This window comes from Macrosteles quadrilineatus, unplaced genomic scaffold (assembly GCF_028750875.1).
Source record: "Macrosteles quadrilineatus isolate MER2022 unplaced genomic scaffold, UCM_ALF_1.0 Scaffold_6__1_contigs__length_79288215, whole genome shotgun sequence".
NCBI lineage: Eukaryota > Metazoa > Arthropoda > Insecta > Hemiptera > Cicadellidae > Macrosteles > Macrosteles quadrilineatus.
Genome location: NW_026542599.1, coordinates 27,875,439 through 27,902,223, shown reverse-complemented (window position 1 = coordinate 27,902,223; position 26,785 = coordinate 27,875,439). Strand labels below are relative to the sequence as shown.

Here is a 26,785-nt window from a genome sequence, read left to right as displayed (position 1 = left end):
GATCTGAGGAAAAATTCTGGTGTAGTAGCAGAAGGGGAGATACTTTTAAATTACAAATATTTTGAGGTAGTCTAGAACCTTTTTATACAGGGATCATGGTAGCTAAGTGATAGTATCTTGAAGTAATAAGCCGGAGTTTGCTGGTTCAAGCCTGCACTTTATCACTTCAGTCGCTATTGGCTTGCACCTGTAACCTGTATTGTAATAATACTTTATTGTCTAAAGATGAATATGTAAATCAGAAGTCTATGGTGACGGGACGGACCCTTCCACCCTCAGGAAAAACACGGACAAAACCGCCTGAAGTCGGAACTATCCCCGACAGCATCAGGACGGGTGGCAACCGTGATGGGGAAGGACAGTTGTGGGTTTTTTTAAATTTTAAAAAGTTGGTTTCCTTTTACTTTCTTGATGTTAGAAATTTCATTGAGTTATACTTGCTTAATCATGTTTGGGTTTGTCAAATGTTTGAGTGAGCAGGGTTCAGGTTAGCGAGACTACTGTGTTATATTTTTACTTGTGGTCAATGTATTCTGTTAGCCTTGCATTTTGTACACTCTACCTCTCCTCTGAAATCTATGTGTAACAAAATAGGTTTACTAAACATTGAGTTCACATTACTTAACATTGAGTTCACATTACTTAACATTGAGTTCACGTTACATTACTAAACATTTAAACGAATGTTGCAGGCGGAAGAAGCTCAAGCTGGGAGTGGGCTCGGCTTGTATTGGCGGAGGTCAGGGTATTGCTTTGCTCCTGGAAGCTGTCTAAAAATATCATACCACATACTGGACAAGACTGATGAATTTATCATTGTTGTATCGTTATAAGCCTTATTGTTAAGTATTAAATGTCAATGATAAAAGCTAAGAAAGCACTCTACCTCAGTAAGCCTTCGAGATATGTGAGATGGATATTTTGTAGACCTGAATACTTCTTGCACAACTAATTGGTGCCTAGTTACTTTTTAAGTAGATCCACTAAGTAAAAATATGATAAAAAGAAAATCTTTAAGAAATTTACATATTTATAAATATACAAAATTATTTAATAGTACTTAGGCTACAAAGTGCCTATCGGTCGTGAACCAAACACTCACCTCTTAATATTTGCGCTGAATATTTATCAAACTTTACTCAGTCCCTAACATGACAATTATTGATATTTAAATAAGTACTATTTCGTACAGTTACCTAACAATGTACATGTTCTCTCACTGATTTGAGAAAGCAAAGTGGCCAATTCGCTCATCAGTGAGACAATGTTAACATTGTCTCACTCTAATTACTTTGTCTCACTCCAGATTTGCAATGTGAAGGCACGAAATAGTGAGCGCGTAACATGCAGGCAGCATCGTATGCGCGCGAAATACGTTGGCAGCACTGGTTGTAAATCAGCTGGTCAGCTGTTGTACTGTTGTATTTGTCACTTCACATTAAATGTTATATTAAAAGTTCACTTCTGTGTAAAAATAGGTTATGTTTCTTCACCAATTTATTTGTTTTATGGTAACTGTAGGAAAAGTATAATGTCGCAACTCGAGTTCAAAGTACAATTGCCTCACTCGAGAAACCATTCCTCACTCGCCTACGGCTCGTGAGTAAGAATTTCTCTCGAGTGAGTCAATTGCTCACTTTTCTCACTAGTTGCACAAATAACTATTCTCTATGACCTTGGCTAGAGTGCTTTCTTTCTTGTGGTGCCAGATTGTTATTTTTATATAGATTTTATACTTAAGCACAATTCAATCAAAATATTTATACATATGCATGACTATTGAATTGATATTAAATCATATTTTCATACAATATATATTAACTTATTTGTGCTATGTATCTAAAGGGCTCACAAATTTACATGATTTCCTATTTTAAGGAATCATAGTTCCCATTTTGTAGTAACTTTTTATTCTGATGTTTCTTACTAATCAAGCAGTCTAAAAGTTTTATCTTTGACTATTGAATAGTCAAAGGTTTTATTTAAAAATATTAACCTCATGTCAAAATTTTACTAAAAATATTAATCATTAAAGTTATATTGAAAATTAAAATTGCATAAACAAAATATTGTTTCAATAACCTACAAGTGATCCAAGCAATCTGCCCTACAAAGAACGTGTGGTATGAATAACGAAAAGCAATTAACTTAAATAACATTTTACTCTTAATACATTTGTGACTGCATACAGCATATTCTCTCAAAGTAAGGGTAGTTTCTGGCAACTACTTTTTATTACTTTCAGCTCTAGAAGTGTTTGTCACTCTTATTAAGCTTGTCCAGTTCCACAAAGGAGATGTCGTCGTCTGTTAAGGCGTCTTTTTCTAAGTCGTGAGTAATGCTGCTATTGGCTGAATGACCGTCATCTGATCTCTCCAGGCCATTGGTTGCATCCTAATAGACAAATTGTCATATTAATTTGTACGAGACAAGAAACATTCAGGCCCAACCTTGTATATAGGCTGACTGGGCTATAGAGCAGTGTGCTAAATATTTATGGGGCCAAATTTCCGACAATATTACTGTATTTTCATTTTTTACCATATTGCCATACCACGTGTTTTTGTCATGCTCGCACGTAAAAACACAACTTACTGGGCTAGTAATATTCTATTTCCTACAGTCACCCGACAAAGTGTGCTTCCTTTAATTGTACTGATTTTTCCTTTTTTTCTTTCAATCTTGATGAGAAAGCTGCTAATTGCTCCATTTACTTACTTTGCACACACATTTTACTTTGTCGCACAATTTTTACTCTGTTCCAGACCAGTAAGTAGATATAATAGGACAATATGACCCCACTTTCGGCGTTTTAGAGGCACTTTTAGGGCACTTTTTATAGGGGAAAAATGAGAAAAAAATGGAAGAGCTTTTTTTGGCCACTTTTTTTAAAGACCCAGCTCTCGACCTATACACCCCTATATAAATTTTCTACTTTTGTTAATACTAAAAATTACGTCTGGAATATGGCTCATTTTTTGGCCACTTTTTTAAAAGACCTGGATCTCGTCCAATACAAGCCTATATAAATGTTCAAACTCTATTAAAATTTCAAATCCACATCCATTCCCATGTATATTTTCAAAATCATGTGAGGTTTGTGCGTTTGGCTTATGACGTGCTCCCTTGGACATCCTTAGTGGAAATCCATGAGTTCTGGCTACTTGGGAACCCAAGCCATTTGACATACAACGAATCACCTTTTTTCCTAATTATCTTCTCTACCAAATACATGTCCTTATACTTGGTCTTTAACAACTCCTCTGTATAGAAGCCTCCCCTGATTATATTGCCATTTTCATCTTTCAAGATATAAGTCACAGGCTTTGTATTCTTAACTTCTGCTATTGTAAATAGTTCCCCTGTCCAATTTGGAGTATAACCTTTACTAAAAACATGTTTATACTTGGAAATCCTTACGCTATCACCTACCTTATATCTTGGCTTTTTAACTTGCTCTACTTTAGAAGTCAACCTCTCATGTACATATTTACTATTCTTAACATTTACTTGGTTAGGCTTCATTCCTATAGATCTATGCACTTTATTATTATATTTTCGAATTAACTTTGGAAGTAAATCCAACCATTTATAACTCCCCTGAGCACTAAATTCCCTATATAACCAATTCTTTAAAGTTCTCTGAAACCTCTCCACAATTGCAGCCTTAGTTGTAGAAAATGTGTGATAGTGATTAATATTTAATTTTTTCATTAGTTTGCTAAAATATTGATTAAAAAATTCTTTTCCATTGTCAGATTGAATGTTTTTAACCCCCTTTGGTAGAATGGTTTTAATGGCTTCTGTAACCACTAACCCTGTCTTATTCTTTAGTGGAGCAGCATAAGCTTTTTTAGAAAATGTATCTATTAAAGTTAAAATATATTTATTGCCAGAATTTTCTCTAGCATAGTTTTGCATATCAATTAAATCTATTTGTACGGTTTCATTTATACCTAATACTTTGAAAGACCTTCTAATGAAATTCTTTCTTGCAGGTTTATGAAGTTCGTATGCAATTTCATTCATTTTTTATAACATCATCCTTTCCTGTAACTCTAAATACATCACCATTAGCCCCAATCAATAGATTATCTTCCATTCTTTTAAATACATAGTTTTCTGGTATATATGGTCTATTATCTATATACTTAAATCCACTCAAAGATGTGGGGTCAGCAACTAATAAATCAGGATTATATTCCATCAAATTAAATTTTTTTTCTCCATATACAAATTTTGATCCATCATAATGCATAGATTGTGACATTAGACAAATATCATCCAAATGTTCCCCCTCTGGTAGATTTCTTATGAATTGTTTTTTGGCATCCCAACATTTTTCTTTTTTATCAAAAGTTATAGTCTGTTCTTTTATAACACAGTCAGTGTCATCAATGGCAGGTTTAACACGTACTAACCTTTTACTATTAAAACTCCAATAGCCTGCTTCCATTTTTGGAACTTGTGAAACATTCACAGCATCTTTACTATCTGTACCTTCCATCAAATTACTAATTTTCTGTTTCTTCGCATTCCAAACACCATTCTCTGATTCTAAAAATTCATAATTATTATTGTCTTGTACAAATTTACCATCTTCTTTTCGTATTAAAGTCTGTTGTAAAGTGGGCACATCATCTAAACTTTCACCCTTTTCCACATTAGTAATTTTCCGTTTCTTAGCATTCCAAATACCATTCTCTGATTCTAAAAATTCATAATTATTATTGTCTTGTACAAATGTACCACCAACTGTTCGTATTAAAGTCTGTTGTAAAGTGGGCACATCATCTAAACTTTCACCCTTTTCCACATTAGTAATTTTCCGTTTTTTAGCATTCCAATTTTTATTCTTGGATTCTAAAAACTCATATTTAGTTTTACCTTGTAAGAAGACATCACCTTTTCTAGTTAATGTCTGTCCCAAAGTTGATACATCATCTACAAACTCCCCATCTTTAACATTACCAAGTTTACGGTTTAAACCATTCCAACTATCGTCTTGTAAATTTAAAGTAGGTTCACTACTAGCCCTGGGTTCTGCAGGCTTATTATATGGATTATATAAACGATAAAATTTATCTATAAACATATTTTTATTTAATAAATAATTCCACTTTCTCTCAATTCCTCAATAATGGAATCTATTTCATTATCCACTCCTGAGTTACCGGCTTGGCGACTTAGCCAAAGAAGTCTTAACCTATCTACAAGCTCATTAGGATCATCCCAATAAATATAGTCTATTTTCTTACCAGTCACTTGTCTCAAACCTTCACCAACAGATTTAAAAAGAGGTTTAATTATATTAAGATATTTAGTATGTCTATTGCTTGAAATTGGTGCACCATCTTTGTAACTCTTTAAATGTCCATTTGTAGCTTCCAAAATTTCTTTATAATTTTGCAAATCAGCCGGAGTATAATCCTCAGGTTCTTTTAAAGTTAACAATTGCCACAAACCTTTTGTCCCCTTGTAGGTTTTATTTGCAATTGTAACATCATCATTGGCAATATCAACTTCCTTATTTCCAATAAAAAATTTATTTGCTTCTCGTCTAATACCATATGTAGTGTCTGTCATACTACTTTTACTGAGGTAATTTCCTAAATAGTCTGATGCTAAAAGACCAAAATCTAATTTCTGTGGAGTAGATTGTTGTAATGGTTGTAATCTTGGTATTATTGGTATTCTAGATGGAGTCATTGGGAGAATCTCCATTCGAGGCCTCTCTGTTTTGGCGATTTTTTTTAATTCTTGTAATGGCTCTATTAAAGGTTGGAATGTTTGGAACCTCTCTTCAGCCTCTAGAAACTTGCCACGTTTTAAAGCTCTATATTTCTCTCGTATTTGATTTGCAGAGTCAACCAATTCTTGTTGAATGTTTTTCATCTTTTATTTACATTTTATTTATCTCATTTGACAAAGGATTGTACTCAAACACTTTATCATGTATTATCAAACAATATGCAGATGTATTTGCTGGCACATTTTCTGCAGTTTCAATCTCTAATTTAATATCAACAATTCCTTCCTTCACTGTTTCGTTCTGTCTAGAACAGTCTATTACAATTAGTGGATATTTCTTCATAAACTCAGCCCTACTAATCATAGGATCTGGGATAGTATTATAGTAAGTCTCTCTAAACCTCATAAACATCTCATAAGCTTTAGAGACATCTCCATTTTCAAAGTCGAGATTTAAATCACTATAAGGATAATATTCAGAGTTTAGAAATACTTTGAGATTTTTTAACTTACAGTGATCAAATTCATCAGTTCTTTTTCGTGCACTATTATCCCTAGCTGTTTGGAAACCAAATATAATATACCTAGGCTTCTCCAAACTTGAAGATGTCTTTACTGACCATGTATGTCTTGTAGTATTGGGATATGATGGAAGTTCATGCAACTCTAAGCTTCTAAATGCAATTTGCAAATTTTTATTTTGCAGTAACATCTTTTGTAATTGTAACTTCTCCCCATCTGATGGTATTACATGTGGCATCACCCATTGAATTGAGTTAAGTGTAATTTTAGGAATCATATCAGCAGTACCACTGGCTGGAGCACTAGTGGTTGTTAATATACAATTCAAATCATTTTTGGATCTTTTTAACACCAATTCTTGTTTGACATTTACTAATACCTTATTAAAATCCTCAAATACACCCATTAACAGTTCTAATGGCAAACAAGTACTAAACTTGCCACTTTTATGGAACTCTTTTAAATTCGTGTCAGAATCAAATGCCACATTTGACAATTTAGTAGTTTTATTGTAAGAGCTCAATATTTTCATAAGACTAGAAATTCCTGGGTTTCTTACAATGTCTATTTCTTTACCTGCGACTTCATATCTAATTTCATCAAATAAGAATGCAAATGCATTATTTATAAAATGACCTTTATCATGATTTTCAATTTCTCCCTTAATATACAGATAACTCCTACACGGGAGAGTTAGCAAATCTTGATTATTAATACATATTCGAATTTCATCGGAATTATTTATTGCCAAAGTGTTGTGGGGAACATAGGAGTGATTTGTAATTTTAACCACACTATCGTCGAATTGGGATTTCCCTGTAACGTCTAGAAAATCTTCCATTTTTATTAATAGAAAATTTTAACTTTAGTCCTATTGATCGTAGGAACCTAGCATTTTGTACACTTATAGATAAATTCTTATAAATTCTCATATCTTTTTTATATGACAAGTAATTGTAGTTTCTTCTCCATTAAAGTCAATTGCCTTGTCATGCTGATCGGCAAATGTAATACTGACAACATCTAAACTTCTCTTATTTACAGGAAAATATATAATATTTCTTGGAACTTCAATAATTTTGTAGCCAGGAGGAGCTTCTGGATAAAAGCTATGTATGGTGTGTGATTTGTTTCCGTTTAAATAGGACCCGTTTGCAATATTACATTTTACTCTAATCACATTTACATTATTAATGTTTATTTTATTTGTAGATTCAAACTGAACACCAGGAGTAGAAACACCTTTAAATCCCAATAAAACAGACCCTAAACATGGTTTTGTAAAATCAAACACGTGGCTAGAAAGTAATGTCGCTTTCATAGTTTTATTATTAGCTGTAAGGAAAAAGTCTGGGATTTGCTTTTGAATTTCCTTTGCAAGCTCAACCACCTCATATGTTCCTTCAGAAATTTCTATTGTAACTGGAGCTTTGTGGTCATAATAGAAAACATCATCACCTTCTTCAATGGTTAATTTGTTGCCTTTAAGTTGATTTAATTTTGGAATAAGCCCTTTGAATAAAAGTTTGACTTTAGTATTAATTAATGCTTCTCCATTCTTATGTATTATAACTTTAAGTTTACCATCTAATAACTGGTTTAAATCATCAACTAAGATCTCTCCCTTTGGTAATGTTTTTTTCTCTACTTTGTAATATGTTAAAGTATTAAGTGGTTTTTTTACATTAAATATAGAATTATAACTTTGAAAATCTACTAATCCAATTACATAATCATCATTTAATTCTATGGGAGGAAAGAACACTGACTTTAGCTCTGGCTCTGTACCCGAAAATGTTATAGTAAATGAATCCATTTTTATAAACAAAAATTTTTTATGAATGATAAACATAAAATTCCACAAATAGAACTATTTAAATCTTGTATTTGATCGGTTGTATAGAATATTTTATGTCCCTCAAAATATTTAATTACTTCTTTTGGAGGTTGGATTCCAAATGGGTCAAAATAAATTACAATATCTTTATTTTTACGATATGCTGTCCAATGTGTGCCGGATGAACTGTCTAAATTAACTATTCCGCACTCTTTTACTTTTGGTGTTAGATTTTTTAGCTCGTTTTTTAGGTACACCCCCCGGAAGTGAGGCACGTCTTTTGCGGCCTCTAACAGCTGGTAGTTGTCCATCTTTTTTATTAAATTTTAATCCCATTCCCATTTTTGCTTTTGCCTTCATCAAATTTGTCACCGCATAAGCTGCAGCTCTTTCAGCAAGATTTGCGTCATTTGCCGTTACTCTAGTCCAAGCTAAGTCTGCTAATCTCATGTCTGCTTTGTTCCGAGCAGCGGTATCGGGATTATTCATGTAGAATATGTCATGCTCTTTACAATAAGAGTCTAGCTTATTTTTTGGAGGTACATTTTTGGCTAAATTTTGACGTATATTCGTTCCAGGTCCACAGTACCGATATGATGGTATGTGAAGTGGAAATGGAAGATTATTTATAAGAGTATTCAATAACCCTCGACCCCTGTAAGGCTTTAAGAATAAACCTTTGCCCTTTTTACATGTTTTCTTATTATTTTTCACCATTTTTATTATATAAAAAATGTCTTTTATTCAACAAAAACATAAATTTAAAATAGTACATACTAAGGAAAATATACCAAAGAAGTTGGGTCTATTTCCTACCAATATTCGATGTGTTATTTGTGGTCCAAGTGGAAGTGGGAAGACGGTTGTAATTTACAATTTAATTGTGAAAAAGGAAGGATTAAAATTTACAAACTTATATTTAATATCTAAATCTTTAGAACAAGAAAAATATAAAAAAATAATTGAAATATTTAGTTTGTGTGATGAAGTGAAATTACACACGTTTACTGACTGTGAAATCACACCAAATGATGTAAAATCACAGTCAGTTGTTGTATTTGATGACATAAATAGTCAAAATATTACACAATTTTTTTCAATGGGTCGACATAAAAATATTAACTGTTTTTACTTGTGTCAATCTTACAGCAAAGTACATAAACATTTACGTGATAATGTAAATTTCCTAATATTATTTAAACAAGATGATTTAAATTTAAAACATGTATATAACAATCATGTTGGTAATGACTTTTCATTTAACCAATTTAGAAATCTCTGTCATCAATGTTGGGATAAAACTAAATATGGCTTTTTTGTAATAGACAAAGAAAGGTCAAAGAATAATGGCAAATATAGATTTATGTTTGATCAATTTTATAATGACCAAGCGCAAGAGTATTGATGCCATCTTCCAGAATAAACCTCTTGTCATCGTCAAACGATAGTACTTTCTTATTCATAGTTAAGGTTTGAAGATGATGATTTGTAGATTTAATTCTTGTCACATTCTCATAATAATCTTGCCCAGTTGCAAGACAGTTTAAATAATGTTGATGTCTGAGGAGATGTTTAACTGTAGCACCATCAGCTCCTTTAGCTTTTTTGACCTCTAAAGCTTGCTTGTCTTCTTCATATAACCATTTTAGAGGAATATAAGAATATAACTTTGGTCTTAAACCACAATATTCATACATAATATGACCATCTAATTCGTCTTTAAACTTGCCAGTGACTTTTTTATTTTTATCAGAGTATAAGAAATGGTCTTTACTATATCCAGAGGTATCAAAAAAGTGCAAGTCACATTCTATTTCCTTGTAAAAGTCCTCTGTAACTATAGAATACATTAAAGAATCTGTATCTGTCATAAGAAATCTTTTGTTCTTAAATTTTGACATATAATTATAGTGGAAATCATACATTATTACTTTACTGATATCTAAAATGGTCATTCCTAAATATATCGGCTTATTAAACTTTACAACTAATTTATTTAAATGTATAGCATGTAAATTGTTATCGAACTTTTTGCTACAGTCGAACCTTGGATTAGTGACATATTTAGTTAATAGTGACTCATCCTTGAGATATATATCACGAAACTTGCGTTGGTTCATAATTGTTCGACCAAAGAGACTATTATTTAACAATTTGTAAAAGTCTTTTTCAAAATCATTTTTAGCACATTTGCGTTTTTCAATATTAAAATTAATATAGGGCGCAAGCCATTTAGACTGTCTAAATTTTAAAATTCTATGGTATTTTGTAACAATCAAACCCAATTCTTCATATTTTTGTAATGCTTTATAATGTAAAATATATTTAGTTTTGTCATTTAAATTAGGTATTAATTTGCCATTCATTTTCTCAGGTGCTAATGGATAGTCATTATGTAAATCATGTAAGCTTTTATCATATTTTAAATCAACTTCTAAAATGTATCCAAACTCATCATTTTGATTGTTTTTGTATATTTTGTAGTCTATCTCATTCGTCCAACGAAATCCATCCACGGGTAGTGTCTCACACATAGCTGTGGAGTATAGCGAGTTACAATCTAAATATACTAAATACACACTCTCTTGTTTGGGGTCATAATGTTCACCCATATATCTATTATTGGCTTTAGCGTAACGTGTGGAAATCATACTGACTCCTCCTCTGATTGCACTTTCTATGAACAAATGCATGTCAATATCTTGAAATAATTGTAATTTTATGCCAGTCATTCTAAGACAGGCTTCCCATGTTAGTCCTGGAAGTGAATACATGTGTACGGGGTCAAGTTTGTAATCCTTTAAACACAGGTCTCTAAATGTCTCAAACACATCAGCCAGTAGCAATACATCTGTTTTAAGATATAAATCATGATATTCTTGTAAATTATGTATATTAAAATGGGTCCAGATATGTTTTGCATGTTCATATTCGATGGGAGAGATATGTTCTTTAGTTAAAGTACTGTAAAAATTTTCAATTGGAGGTAGAGACTCTGCAAACTTATCTGGTCCTGTCATGTATTCATAAGGAAATACGCCTTTACGTTGTAGTAGTGGATTGTCTATGAATCTAAATGTATTTAAATTGGAAGCTAATTTGTATAATGGAAGGGACAGAAAGTTATAGGAATCTAAAAATACTAAATCATCAACAGAGAATGAAATGTACTTTTCCATATCTTTGGCTATGCAATTTAATTTACGATTATATTTTCCCAAGTGTTGCATTATTAAATGTCCATCGTAATTTTTCAAGTTATGGAAGAATACTGGTATTTTCTTTGTTACTTTATAGTTTAAATTACAATCATTATGGGCAGCTCCACGGTATTGGCCATTTGAATGACAATGTTCTCGTACCCTATCAAAATATAGAGGCTTTTCACAAATATGACAATGTGTTGAGTTTTGGAAAGATGCCTCTTGCTCAGGAGTCATTACAAGGGGAATATATATCGCCATTTGACTTTTAATAAAATCATAAGTCTCAAATAATCTTTCAAAAAACACATCCATAACATTTGCACCACTATATAACTCTTCAGAAATAATCTTAGAATCTTTTACTACGACAAATGCAAATCCCGATGGAATATGTATATTGGAGTTTATAAAGCACTCAAAATCAGCATAAATCACAAATGGGGCTTTAAGTTGATATTTATAATTTTTAAATTGTAATGTATCTTGTTTAGACATTTCCACTCTTTGTGCATCAAAGTTCTTACAATATGTTATATGACATTCTAATTTATCTTTGGTGTAAAAATGTTGTAAACAAAACTTGCAAAAATACTTCTTGTGGTCTTGTTTCGTAGACCGTAGCATTAACCTATCAAAATCACGAATTAAACAGTAATGTGATTTACGACCTTGTAGTAATAATAATAGATCTATGTGAGCATTACTATTCAGTTTGGTTCTTCTTAATGGATATATAAATTTTTGGTCTTCAACTCCAAATACATTAACACTTATATTATTTTGTCTTTCAAATTTATCTATATCAGATATTTTAACAGGATACTTTATGTTTGTCATATTTAACTGATTTTCATAGGGTGCATATTTCGATACCCTTTCAGCATGTTTAGCATTCCTTGGATGTAAAGCTGCTAAAATTGACCAAAGGAAGCATTTATTATCAGCATTCTTTATATTTAAAACTGCTTTTGTCAATTTAATACTTTTTGGTGTGGGGATATATGACTTTGGAGTTAGGGGCTTATACTTGTAAACGTGCAACTGCCAATATTTAGTATGGTCATAAATCCATCCACTGCCTTCGGCTTGATATTTGTGTATGGAAGCATCAATCTTTAAAAGAGCATTTTCAATTTGAGGCTTTAAATCTCTCTTCTCAATGGTTAAGGTAGTAAGGCTTCTAAAATCTGCAATACATTCTTTCTCATTAACTAATTTTCCATTTTGATCTATTGTATATTTTATAAATTTGATTCTCCTTACTAAAGTCCATTTTATCGGTAGAGGACAAGACTGAAGAGTACTTTTAAGTTCAGTTTTAATCGATTCACCAACAAATTTAATCATTGTATATGGACATTTGTTACAAGAATTGATGTGTCTTTTAAAATGACCAACAACATTTCTTTTACAGAAATTACAAGTCTTATGAGTTTGTAATATATGAGATTTTAGAGCCATGTTATTATCACAGATTATATCACAAACTTTGCACAGTTTCACCTTCATTTTATGTATTACCTTGTAGTGGCGAATCAGGTTGCTTTTTTTGGAGAGCGATGCAAAACAATGTTGACATGTAGTCTTCATTTTTATATATGTAATTAAAAAATAGGTTGGCATCTTCTATATAGTAGAAATTACATTTTGACAATTTCTATTAATGAGAAATAATAATTTGAATTAGAATTTTATATTTTAATATTCAAAACAATTTCATACAATAAGATTTGGCAATTGTAATTTTCTAAATCAAAACTAAATCCAAAATCTTAAATAAAAAATACTTTTTAGCAATTCAGATTGCTGAGTCTACATATATACAGAGTGAGTGTTACCTATTTTAAAGGGGACTTGACAAAATTATATAGTATAATTCAGCTAAGTTTTTAAATAATAACTTGTACACACTTTAGACTCAAAGTCCCCCGGTGCATAAAATTTGGCTATGTTTTTAAATAATAACTTGTGCACACTTTTGACTCAAAGTCCCCCCGTGAGTGAGTTTGGCTAAGTTTTTAAATAATAACTTGTGCACACTTTTGACTCAAAGTTCCCCCCGTGAGTAAATTTGGCTAAGTTTTAAAAAAATAACGTGTACAAACTTTTGACTCAAAGTTCCCCCGTGAGTGAATTTGGCTAAGTTTTAAAAAATAACTTGTATATATTTTTGACTCACTTAAAAATAGTAATAACAAAATAAGTTACTTTTTTGGATAGAGAAGCAGCACACAGTTGACATGTAACTAAAAAAACTAAGTTAGCATGTTCTATATGGTGGAAATTACATTTTAGACATTTCAATTAATGGGAAATAATAATTTAAATCAAAATTTTAAATTTTAATATTCAAAACAATTTAATACAATAAGATTTGGCAATTGTAATTTTCTAAATCAAAACTAAATCCAAAATCTTAAATAAAAATACTTTTTAGCAATTCAGAATACTGAGTCTACATATATACAGAGTGAGTGTTAGTTATAGAGAAGACTATGTTACCTATGTTAAAAGGGACTTGACAAAATTATATAGTGAGTATAATTCGGCTAAGTTTTTTAATAATAACTTGTACACATTTTGACTCAAAGTTCCCCAGTGCGTGAAGTTTGGCTAAGTTTTTAAATAATAACTTGTGCAAACTTTTGACTCAAAGTCCCCCTCATGAGTGAATTTGGCTAAGTTTTTTAAAATAGACTTATATACATTTTAAGTTCCTTAGTGACTGTTCAAAATACTCTAAGTGTTTAAAAATAGATTTATATACATTTTTATAAGTTCCTTAGTGACTCAATTCGGCTAAGTGTTTAAAAATGGACTCGGGAAATTAGCTACACTCCTAAGTTAAAAGAAATACAGAGTATGAGTAGCCTACAAGCATCAATTACATCACCAATTGATCCCATGACCCGACACGCGACAACATATTACATTAGTCTAGCTTAGATGTCAAAGACTTACCATAACAAGAAGATCCAGGTGGAAGAGTTAGTGATGATTCCGTAGAATGCCCCCCTTATATACCACAAAATTGTCTAAATTAATTTAGAACTTAACAATGGAAATTGAACAAACTGAAATTGAACAATTGAATAATTGAGGTCAATCAATCAAACATATTTGGCAATTGTCTAAACCTGCCCCAGACAGACTGGCGCCAGACAGGCAGAGAATGTTGACAATTGGTTTTGATTGGGGTCATTAGGTTACACTCACAGTCATTCATTTGAGTCAGGCATAGTTTACGCATAGCCATAAGCATGCCCGAGTTCACGCACAAACCTCACATGATTTTGAAAATATACATGGGAATGGATGTGGATTTGAAATTTTAATAGAGTTTGAACATTTATATAGGCTTGTATTGGACGAGATCCAGGTCTTTTAAAAAAGTGGCCAAAAAATGAGCCATATTCCAGACGTGATTTTTAGTATTAACAAAAGTAGAAAACTTATATAGGGGTGTATAGGTCGAGAGCTGGGTCTTTAAAAAAAGTGGCCAAAAAAAGCTCTTCCATTTTTTTCTCATTTTTCCCCTATAAAAAGTGCCCTAAAAGTGCCTCTAAAACGCCGAAAGTGGGGTCATATTGTCCTATTATATCTACTCCAGTATTCCAACCAAACAACACAAAACTGTGCTTTTATTATGCACGTAATCCGTGTATGCTTAGATATTACATGCTTAAAGATATTACACTTACAATCAGCTGGTGCAGCGTTTACCATTTCATTCAATGTTTGTATTTAACCTAACCTAAAAACGTGTTATACAGTGTTTGAAAGACTAATTATTCATAAGGTACTAGCTGTTACCCATGGGCTTCACCCCGTTTGACATCATAAGTATTATTAAAACTATTGATTGGTTGAGTTAACCTGAAATAAACAAACAAATAATCACGCCTGAGTTTAATCTATACTTATAAAAGGCAAAGCCCTCACTGACACACTCACTCACTCATCACTATAATTCTCCCACTTCCCATTTACCTAGGAGGCTGAAATTTGGTACACGGATTCTTTGGGCATTAAATAGGAAAACTAAGTTGTTTTTATTCTGATCGGACTCTCGGGCTCCGCCCCAGTGGCTCTGGAGTTTCCCATGTTAACCTTATGATTTTTCATATTTAAAAGGAATTAATGAATCTTATCAGCTGTTTCAATTAAACAAGTTGGTTCTGTTCTATGATGTTCAATAGCATTAAGGTTACAAGGATTACCAACAGAGTGCAGCACTATTTTTTTATTTTTTATTTATGACAACAGCTAATTTGCAACCAAAAGGTGAGTGAGGGTAGCGAACGAACTTCAACCTGGAGGCGAGTTAGCGTAGCGAACGAGCTAACCTGAAGGCAAGTGAGCGCAGCGAAGGAGCTCCAACCTAAAGGTGTGTGAGCGTAGTGAACAAACTTCAACCAGGACGTGATTGAGCCATGCGAACGAGCTCATCTTGAAAATTAAGAAGTTAAACGGGGCAAAGCCCGCGGGTACAGCTAGTAAGGTAATAAATTGAAAGAATAACAAACAAATAAGTACAGCTGAAGTATTTTTAACATTAGGTATATAAAAAGTTCCCTTTAGAAAGGAATTACGACCTTAAAGGGCAATTTATGAAATAATTGATAGTTTTGCGCAAGGTTTCTCGTCATGACAAACATTTTAAGTACCTATATGGTTTATGGGTGTGTGATTTGTAGTTTTCTCAAAAGTTCATGGGTACTTTTGGTTTTATATATAGATGATTTATAGTAACTGTAGGAGAAATATAATGTGTAACAGAAGTGCAAACTGCCTTTGCTGCACTTGAGAAACTTCTCCATTCCCCTACGGCTCATGCGTAAACATTTCCCTCGTGTGCAGCAAAGTTCCACTTCGCCTACTATAGGTCGGCCGCTTAGAAAACGACCTCCTCCAGCATTGGTTTAGCATTAGCACGCAGGTCGTTTTATAAGCGGCCGAACTATAGCTACACAAATAACTGTTTCAAATAACAATTTTATGTACAACTTTAGCAATACAAGCACGTGCTAAACTCACTGGCCTGGAGGTTTCTACCGGAGGTGGTGGTGGAGGTCTCTTTTTCCGAGCCTTAGGTCGAGCTCCGAGCACGCTCACGTCAGTCTCTGACTCCGGACTTGTCGGGGAATGATCATCAGCTTTCGTTTGGTTCTCAACGTCCAAGTTCAGCGGAAGAGTTAGACGTCCATTGAGTTGTGGAGACTGACTGTCTTCGTCTGCACTTTTTGCTGGAAAATAAACCAAAGGGTGAAATGAATACTGACAAGTATCCATTATAATAGATTTTAGATAGATAGAATAGAGAAGACTTATTACTGGAATTGGATCACCACTTTAAAGTGTGTATTTAATCTCTAGAATAAGGGATGTGTGTCAAATGGCCATTCTATATATCTGGGTTTGTAATATATTTCAATAGGTATTTCAAGAATCATTTGAAGTCATATCTATTGGTTGTAGTAAAATCATGTCATGGTCTTAAAAATCTCATCAGTACACTATGTTCAAAGGGTATAGTCAATGTATCTTTTTATTACTCCTCTAAGGCTAGTATTATACTAGGACGCTGGCGTCCGAGAGGCCAGCGTCCGGGACGCTAGCGGGGCATTAAATCAAATGGGGGCGATTATACTATGGATGCTAGCGTCGGATGCTAAAAAAGCCACCGAAAGCTCGAAATGATTACCGTAGGTGGCATGGTAAAACGTAGGCCCGGGACCGATTTACTTTTTCATTTTGATGTCGCCAGAGGCCAAAAACACCATCCGTTCGTATAGATTTGAATATTATATATATATATGTCTGTAAACGCGATAACTGGAGTAACTTTTGTTCTATTTTGAAAAAAATTGGTTTTAAGGTGAAGGGTGGGATAAATTTGAATGAGTTCGCAAACCAGCATGAACATATACCTTGGAAACGGGGTTTATGTGCTAAAAAGGGGGGTTTGTCATTTTTGACCCATAAAACTAAAAAATTCACAATTTCTCTCTAGATAATTTTAATAAGCTTAAAAACAAATAATTTAGTACCTATATTTAAGTGTTTTTGTACTGTTATTAGTTATGGAGAAAATTTAAAAAAGAGTATATTAAAATTGCCATGTTATTCTTATAGAAAATGTTGTTAAGTGTTGGAATTTGCTTGTGTATGGATATATTTCGATTAAACTTGGCCAATTTGTTTCATACTAAGCTAATAATACAGTATTTTACTAAAAAACACACTTTATTAGCCCCCTTAAAGCATAAAACCTTGGTACTCGTTAAACCTAATGCTATTTAATGTTACAAAAAGTGACTAAACATTGAAATAAAATGGCAGTCCGAGAGGCTAGCGTCCCAACACAAATCACGTAATTTATCGGGTCGAAGTGGGACGCTAGCGTCCCGGACGCCAGCCTCTCGGACGCTAGCGTCCTAGTATAATCCTGGCCTAAAGCTCATCAATAACTAACAAGGTTACATGAATTAGGAGTGCTTTTAATCTTTCAAAACTCTATACATACTTGTAGTATCAGTGTCTATCTAAATTCAGTGATTTGTGTTTAATGAAAATTGTTAATTGGTACTTTATCAAGAGAGAAGAAGCTTATTAATTGTTTGAAGGTGTAATTGTTTTGCTGTATTTTTTCATGTTTTGTCTTTTAAAACACACCTGAGGCGTTTTTTGATAGGTGAAAGACTGAAACCCTAGTCAATTGAAGGGTTGAGACCTAGTTAGAAAATAATAAGACATTAGTAATACTACAAGAGTCGGATTATCAAATGTTTTGACAGACCTAATCAGTTATGGTTATCAATTTATAAAACTGAAGTAGACATCCTAGCTATATGTACCAGCTGCAGCTTGTTTTCAGTATTTTTTACTCATAAAGAGCATAGTGACATGAGTCATTCACAGAGTGGGTTGGGGCCCAGGAATGCCAGAGGTTGAAAGTTTTTTTGGGGGGCGAAAGGGAAAGGAACAGTTCCCCGCGATGAAGAGTGGATGGGGCAAATAATTATCTCTTGCACCTATAGCACGTCACATGCAAACTGCGGGCCTGGAGTGCGCTACGATTTAAAAGTAGTAATTTTCCATGTAAAATATTTATAATCATTGATTAGATAATAAATATATTTTAGTTTGCAGAAGTTACTTTTAAGTATCAAGAAGTAGATAGTAATTTTCTGACTTAAGATAGGTAGACTAACCCAGCCTGTCATGTTTAGCCTACTTACTCTCTTGCTCTTGAGTGCTGATAGACCTCGAGAAGACTTGTTGTCTAATCTTCTCCTTGAGTTTTGGTGAGATGATGCGATAGTTAAAGTCCTCATGAAGACTGTTGCTTCTCGGTTGTAGACTTGCTTCTCTGTACGATGATGAATGTTCCAGTCTTTTCTTCTTTTTGGTGGCAAATTTCTCCACTGCCGTTTTTAAAACTGACAGCCGCCTTACAAGCTTCCCCTTAGGTGAAATGTTCAGAGCTGACCTGAAAATAATGTATTGATTTAGACTAGATCCATTCAACACTGACTGAAGATGAGTGTTGAGATTCTTGATTTGTTACTGACTAGGATCAACTGGTCCTTGAGCCAGGATTGTTTTCAAAGTCCAATGGTCAGAGAGACCCTAGACACCTGGGTCAGGGACCCTAGACACCTGGGTCAGGGACCCTATAGACACCTGGGTCCAGTTTTGAGCCGTCAAAAAGCTACCGTAAATTGACATAGGACGTAGGTAACTGTGTGTATTTGAACCCGAATACAAGTGAAGGCTCAGTGTAGAATGCAGTGAGATGATCTGTGTAGTTTTGTTACTGAGTGAGATCAGCTGTAACGTTGGCCAGGATAATACAATTAAACATTTTGTTAACAAGAACAGCTGGATCCAATTTTAAAATATCAAAAAGCTACAGATTTTTCTAAAACACTATATCCATTCAATTACCCAGCTATCTATTGTAAATTTGTTGCTTATATTGTTGGTCGGTATTGTTAGGCACATTAGTGCCTTGCACCACTACCACATACCAGGAACAATGTGACCTACTTTTTGCCACCCCTCACCCCCTCATTTGGTCTAACTACAGTTTTTTGTCAAGTACTGGTAAATTCCCTCACGTTTGGGAAGTAGGTCTTAAGACAGCATAGAGTCACCCGAGGTTTGTAAATTAATTTTTATTGTTCTTGTAAGTGTTGGCTGGCTGATGTTTTAATTCATTATTATCATTGACATTAAATTATTAAGAGAAATAATAAGCATCTGTGGCAAACTACTGTCAAATAAACATAATTATTAATTTAATTCAGTATTAATTGAATTGACTTGATAGAATTACAGCCATTTGAAATTGACACTGCAGTCACGTAGAAGAATCTAGTGATATCTCTTATCACGATTGCAATGTGACAGATTTAGACCAAAGGTCACCTCACCTTGCAAACAATGGCTTGATTGCAAATATCAGCTGTTGAATCTCACATCAACAATTACAATATCGAACAAGAAAAACTGTAAAGAAAAATAAAAACAACTCCCTCCTACTACTTTTATATATTTAAATATTGTATTTAAATATATTTGCTCCTTGCAATGCTCTCAAATGAATCTTTACAAATGTTGGTTGCCCCTGGGTTGGAAGAACTCCAGAAAATAAAAATATCAGACAGAGCTTTTTGGCAGTGGAAGCTTGATGTTATTGAAAAAATATGAGTGGGCCCTGCAAAATATAAATATTCCCAAAAGGTCCTTAGGGGACGCCCCAAAACCACAAACAGCACAACAACTATGTAATATTATAGCACTGGTACCATGAAAATTAAGTAACATTATGTTGACACCTTCAGATAAAATGTTTGCATTTACCAGACTCGTATGGTAATCCCGCACTCGACTTCGTCTCGCACAGGAACGACCACACTCGTCCGGTAAACACCTATTTTTGGGACTAATGATGTAATATTCTATTAAAATACAGTAAGTTGAGTAACTATTTTATAAACAAATATAGTAAACAACAAAACACCCTCTCATTCTCTTTCGTCAACTGATCTGCAAGGGTTATAAAAATATAAGCCAGAAATTTAAATCTATGGCCTCACTCCCGAGACTTTCTCTTTATGCAAATTTCCAATATAGGCAAGCTCAGGTGTTATGGTAATACCTAGTCCGATGACCTCTTTACTTTTTTGTTTTGAGGTCCCCAGAGAACTCATTGAGCAAGTCCTGAGATTAAATTCTTTATTTATAATTCAAAAACAAGAAAATTTGTTCAGGTTTACAACAGGTGTATTTATATATTTATAATAAACTGTGATATATTTTGCAATGTCAGCCCTGAAAATTCTCAAAGTGGTAACAATATCATCCCACTTGCATCATTGAACAAAAATGCCATTTGTCATGTTTAAATTGACACCGATATAAAAAGGTTGAGTGCAATGATGCACATTTACAGCACAGGGTCCTTGAGGAGATAAGCTATGACTCCATGTGATAAAATTAACAGAGCGCTCAAACATATGGTTATCTTTCAGCTAGTCAAATATCTCTCCTCTTATCTCCTATGACTTCAGCAGTCAGCTTATTCCTGATTGATATTCTCACTTCTCAGTCTGGGTCGTAAAACAATAATTATTGGCTATATACGGCAGTCTGAACCATTTTGAAGTTGAAGAAACAAGACAATTTTTATATTTAATATAAATGGGAAACTATGTGTTGGTATTTTTTTTTACTAGGGATGTCTATTTGATACATCTTGTTGTGTCTGGTAAATGGTTTATGACTTACACAAATAAATCATCAAATGTGATACCTGCATTGTATTGTGACATAGCTTGGCCATTGGTTTTAAGTTTTTATTTATTTATTTATTATCATTACGGTCCCTATATCAAAGATTGACAGGTGATTTGTCATCAAACTAAAAACTATTGTATCAACAACCATAATATTGAATAACTTACTTACAATTTCTTTCATTGTTGAAGGCAGCTTATTATAGATTTTGGGTCCCATATATATTAAACGAAAGTGGGATTAGCCACAGTGCCACTATAAATCCCATCTTTTCTCAAGTTTTCCTTTGACGAAACCAGACCGGTTTTCCTTCTTTATTTTCATAAAGAAGCCTGCACAGCCAAAGCTATTAACTAGCTAATTGTTGAAATCAACGGTGACGTCATGTGAGATCAGCTGATTTTATTTAGCAGCTAGACACCCAGATGTGGTTGATTTATCGTGAAGTCGATCCATATTGTGTATTTGGTGATTAAATAATGTTGGAAACGTTTTCCGTGAGTTTTTATAACTTAAATGTTTTAGTTGCCAAAATTGTATTGGTTATTTTGTGACGGCTATACAAAATCAAATCACTGTAAGATAAGGACGTGATGAAAAGATGTTTCTTTTAATTTGAGTAGGCTACCTGCCATCTGTAAGAAATGTCATTCATTGACTTACCATCCCAATATCATCCAATGATCTTCACTAAAGGTACAATTATATTTGAAAATCAATCACAAATTCTTTAGATGTTAAAAATTGGTCTAGATTTACAAATATCTGCCCGTAAAGGTTGAAGTTAGAAACGTGTGAAATTTAATAGCAACAGCCCATTCCTCCCTTAGTCCCTTACTGTCCCTGCATTCACATATTTAGCTTTAAATTTCTCCCAAACGTCTTTAAGGATTAATTTAGTGATTGATTACTACAAAATCATCAAAACATTTGGTGTACATGTTGTACGAAAACATGTATTTATATCATCTTAATTTGATACATTAGGACGATAGTTCTGTAAGGTCGTATTTTAAAAAATACATTAGGTATACAGTACTACACTGCACGAAAGTTCGGAACTAACTGGGCGTTTTAACTACAGTAACTATCAACCACGCACCAGACTCCATTTTAAAAAATTATTTTTCATTTGTCTCTATTGTCTTTGTAGAAGTGCCACACATAAGGAACAATATAATTAAACGAACGTGAAACAAGATACAAAACACAATTTGCATAGCTAAAACCACATTATTATTAATTTTGCAAACAATTACCGTTTCCATAAATTATCAATACGTTACTATTAGCTATGACAATAATGGAAAAGACGTACAAATTAGACCGTAATGTATTCTATTGAATGTGTTGTATAGTTTTTTGTTTGTGGGTTGCTTTCAGAAAATATTTGGCATGATTTACATAAATGTTGGTAAAGCTGAATTCCTAACCTATACCATCAACTTTTAACTCTGCAATTCTTCTCATACTATTGTAAAATATAGCTTGTTTTGGTGTCTGTTTGAAACGTTTTCGTGCATTTTTTTATTTTGCTGTATACAACCACAGAGAATATACCATGGGTGGTCTATTGTCTGTAATACAACTCACATTTAGGGCTCATTTTACAGTGGAGCATTGGCTCTTTGATTACAATATAGGACAAACATGATTTCACTAACTAAATTATTATGTGTTGTTTCTAACATTTATTAGTGTGTAAAAAGACGAAAAGTAAATAATAGTGAACTTACTAATACACTCATTCAACATATGAGCCTATACCGGGCAGAAATATATGGCCTAAAATGAATTCATTGTCTTCAGTTCATTGATAGAGATGTCATGTTGAAAGGGGATTATGTAGGGTACATGCCCTAACTTTGGTCTACAATTTTAAGAGTCCTCTTTGGAAGTAGTTTAAACTTTAAAGTGACATACCACGACGTCAAGATTGACCTCAAGGATGTCAAAGTCTTGGTTGAATCACAACACAGCTTGACAATGCAAGATATAGGGGCTCTTTAACTTGTACTAATAATAGACCTCTTGGATGAAAGGATTTGAACCAACGACTCATTTATAAAACATTATCTATCATTATCATTTTCACACTCGTCCTATACTTTGAAATGAATAGGGTTTGTGCATACGATTAAAAGAAACTACTCCAACGATTTTCCCAAAATTTTTGGGGAATCCCTTATTTTAGGATAAAAATAATATACATAGGCAAGATCCTGTTAAAGGAAAATTCAAGTTTCGTTAAAAATTCTAATTGAAATGGCTTGGATTCTAGTCGATTTAGAATAACTTGTAGCTTTTAAACTATATTTGCATATTCCGGGGAATTGCTGAATACCTACATTAATAGGTTAGTCTTATCTTACTGGGATAAGTACCTATTGTACTACTGTAGCTTTAGCTTTCGAAGCTCTTATCAAAGACCTCACGTCATTTATGACTGAACTAAATTCTAAGAACCTCTTTTCCACGTGAGAAGAAGTGGCACTCCTCTTCAGGTAAAATATTTCGTAATATTCTTAACAAAATTAAGTTTAAAGGTTTAATAATATTATTATTTTGTGTGCCATTGTAAGCATTGCTCTTTCTGTCGGCTCTTAGATAGCCATTTGAGTGATCCCAAATGACCAGTGGCATCTTGGTTGAGAATCGGCTCAGTTTGGGATCGAACCGGCAACATACAGATTAGAAGGCGATCACTAAATCCACTCGCCAACCCATACAATTATAATAATAACTAGGCTACACAACTGGTCTTGTCGTGAGAGCCGCGTCAAATTATTGGCAGACCTATATTTACACATTACACTACAATACCAGACGTTTCGCCCATGCCCGTCTGATAGACAAACAGTGTAAATACCAATTATAGTTCGGCCGCTTAGAAAACGACCTGCGCGCTAATGCTAAACCAATGCTGGAGGAGGTCGCTTTCTAAGCGGCCGGACTATAGACAAGGTTCTTACAGGAAACTCAACAATGTTGCGATGACACTGCCACTTAAGCTGCGAATGGAAAAAACAATAATAAGTTGACAGCCGTAGTTTTGCGCCACAATACAATACATATTTACAACAACAATTAACAATAACGTAGGTAACATACTTTTGCTCTCGTAAAATTAAAAGCCACATATCATCCCCACTTTACACCTAATCTGTTCATATTCATCTCAAAATACCTACGTACACTAAGTGCAGCATAACGCAGTGTAACTATTTATAAGAAGCAAATCGGAAATCCACTATGTATTTATTATTAAAAGGAGACTAGAGTTGGGACTCCTAGTCCCAGATTTGATCTTCAAGACCCTTTTATCATTCATTAAGCTCCAAAACTAATAATCTATGGAATAGTAAATAGTGGATTAACGACATATCGTACAGCTTAACTTATTTTAGGGTAACTATTGCATCATTCTTGAAGGTAAAACGAATCAATTAAAATTAAATTAGACAGTGATTTATTATAGTCTAGATATAACTTATTGTTCTAATTGTTTTGGGTCCGAGAAGTTGCTACAAATTGACCACCTTCACTTACCACGGCTTCTCCAGGAATGTAGCTTTAGGCTTGACCGCCTGCTGTTCCCTGGCGTTCCATGTGTTATACTTGTGTCTGCCGCTGGTCCTGGGGGGTGCCACGGGGGAGGCACACGCAGGGTCGTAGCTCTCGTCGAAGGGGTTGAGGTGTTCAGGGTAGTCACTCGTCACTCCACTCATGTCACTTGCAGTCACTTCAAGTAAGTTAGTGGGTGGCACAATTTCGACGCAATTTTCTTCAATTTCGCCAAATAGACGTTTCCGCCGAAGACGTCCGCAGGATATTTAAATTTTAAAACTTTCGGTAAACTTTTGAGATATTAGTTTGAGATAGACAAATCACCATCAACTCCCGATAATTATTGGTAAGAATAAGTCTAGTGTTTTTCCTGGTAGAGAAAAAATTATGTGCCCTTATTAACCAATGAATAAATTATATTTCAGTTGAAACCCCTATACTAACTTTTATCACTGTGGTCAAAAATCGACTGGCAAAGGCGCACTTGAGTGGTGTTCCCTAATTAATTTACAACCGACAAACAACAGTTGAATGTCAGTTTAATTGAGAAGCCGCTGCCAATTGACTCGTACTGACCAGAAGCGAACCAATCTACCACTTGAGAACTCAATAAGGAATCAGGCCAATCTCGTAGTCGGCTGGCAACAGCAGCGCAGCGCAGCGGTAGACGCCCGCTAGACGAGTGTACACGGCGGAGGTGGCTGCGTTATCACCAGAGTGTCACTATCAGAAGTGACGACGACAGTGCTGCTATCAATCGGGCAACTAGACAACTACAAGCTCACACCGTACCACCCTAGTGGAGATTTGAGTAACCATTGTCTGTGCGTAATAGAGCAAACCGCAAACCATTATAATACACTAGCTGGCCCGACAGACGTCGTCCTGTCCTAATGTGGTTTAATGTCAAAAGATCGTTCATTTTCAAGATGAGCTCGTTCGCATGGTTTACAGTTGTCGCAGCTTGTCTGGGCGCGCGGACCCTTGTGTACTAACCGTTCCCCACGCCAAAGCCATGAAGACAGCAGTGAGGCGCTGAACAACGCCAGAGTGCCGTGTGGGCCAGATGTTTTTGGAAATGAGCAATAAACACTCCCCTCTACACCCCGCACCCTAGCGGGGCCGCGCGCCCAGATTAGCTGCGACAACTGTAATCATGTCCTGCTTGAAGTTCGTTCGCTACGCTCACTCACCTTTAGGTGGGAGCTCGTTCACTGCGCTCACTTGCCTTCAGCTTAGCTCTTACGCTACGCTTACTCGCCTCCAGGTTGAAGTTCGTTCGCTACACTCACTCACCTTTAGGTTGGAAATTAGCTGTTGTCGTTGTCATAAATTAAAAAAAAAATATAGTGCTGCACCCTGTTGGTAAACCTATTAACTTTTTAATGTATTGAGCATCACAGAATCAAATTGATTAGTTGAACCAGCTGTTAAGATTCTTTAATTCCATTTAAATTTGAGTACTCATAAGGTTAACATGGGAAACTCCAGAGCCACTGGGGCGGAGCCCTTTTGACGGATCTGCACCAAACTTCACACAAACCATCCTTGAATAATGCTTAATAATGCCTGAAAGTGTCATTACAATCTGTCGAGCGGTTTCGGGGTCCTTAAAGGACAAACAAACAAACATACATACAAACAAACATACATTGGATTTTATATATAGACTAGCTGGCCCGACAGACGTCGTCCTGTCCTATTGTGGTTTTATGTCACATGCTCGTTCATTTTCAAGATGAGCTCGTTCGCATGGCTCAATCACGTCCTGGTTGAAGTTCGTTCGCTACGCTCACTTACCTTTAGGTTGGAGCTCGTTCGCTGCGCTCACTTGCCTTCAGGTTAGCTCGTTCGCTACGCTAACTCGCCTCCAGGTTGAAGTTCGTTCGCTACGCTCACTCACCTTTTGGTTGCAAATTAGCTGTTCTCATAAATTAAAAATAAATATAGTGCTGCACCCTGTTGGTAAACCTATTAACCTTTTAATGCTATTGAACATCACAGAATAAACTTGTTTAGTTGCACCAGCTGTTAAGATTCTTTAATTCCATTTAAATATGAGTACTCATAAGGTTAACATGGGAAACTCCAGAGCCAC

At 34.3% G+C, this 26,785-nt stretch overlaps 2 protein-coding genes across 2 annotated transcripts in view; one reads left to right on the top strand and one right to left on the bottom strand.

Moving 5' to 3' along the window:
• The window catches only part of LOC128996283 (3-ketoacyl-CoA thiolase, mitochondrial-like), a 37,245-nt gene extending 35,178 nt beyond the window's left edge, over window positions 1–2,067 (top strand). Inside the window, exon 9 of the mRNA XM_054421497.1 lies at window positions 693–2,067. Coding sequence (XP_054277472.1) covers window positions 693–774 — 82 coding nt within the window. The 3' untranslated portion in view covers window positions 775–2,067. The remainder of the gene's footprint in view (window positions 1–692) is intronic.
• A 76-nt stretch (window positions 2,068–2,143) lies between these two features.
• Window positions 2,144–25,394, bottom strand: LOC128996286 (uncharacterized). The gene is made up of 4 exons (XM_054421498.1): window positions 24,670–25,394; window positions 18,558–18,808; window positions 16,354–16,562; window positions 2,144–2,394 (listed from the first exon to the last, which is right to left on the bottom strand). The coding sequence occupies exons 1-4, from the start codon at window positions 24,846–24,848 to the stop codon at window positions 2,248–2,250; spliced, it is 786 nt and encodes a 261-aa protein (XP_054277473.1). The 5' UTR covers window positions 24,849–25,394; the 3' UTR covers window positions 2,144–2,247.
• Window positions 25,395–26,785: the final 1,391 nt, after the last annotated feature.

Bases quoted from the DNA above. Each gene is read 5' to 3' on its own strand.
- LOC128996286 (XM_054421498.1), bottom strand. From the start codon at position 24,848: ATGAGTGGAGTGACGAGTGACTACCCTGAACACCTCAACCCCTTCGAC. The intron at 18,809-24,669 runs GTAAGTGAAGGT...CATTATTTTCAG, and splicing joins ACATTCCTGGAGAAGCCGTG to GTCAGCTCTGAACATTTCAC. The intron at 2,395-16,353 runs GTGAGTTTAGCA...TTTGTCTATTAG, and splicing joins CGGTAGAAACCTCCAGGCCA to GATGCAACCAATGGCCTGGA.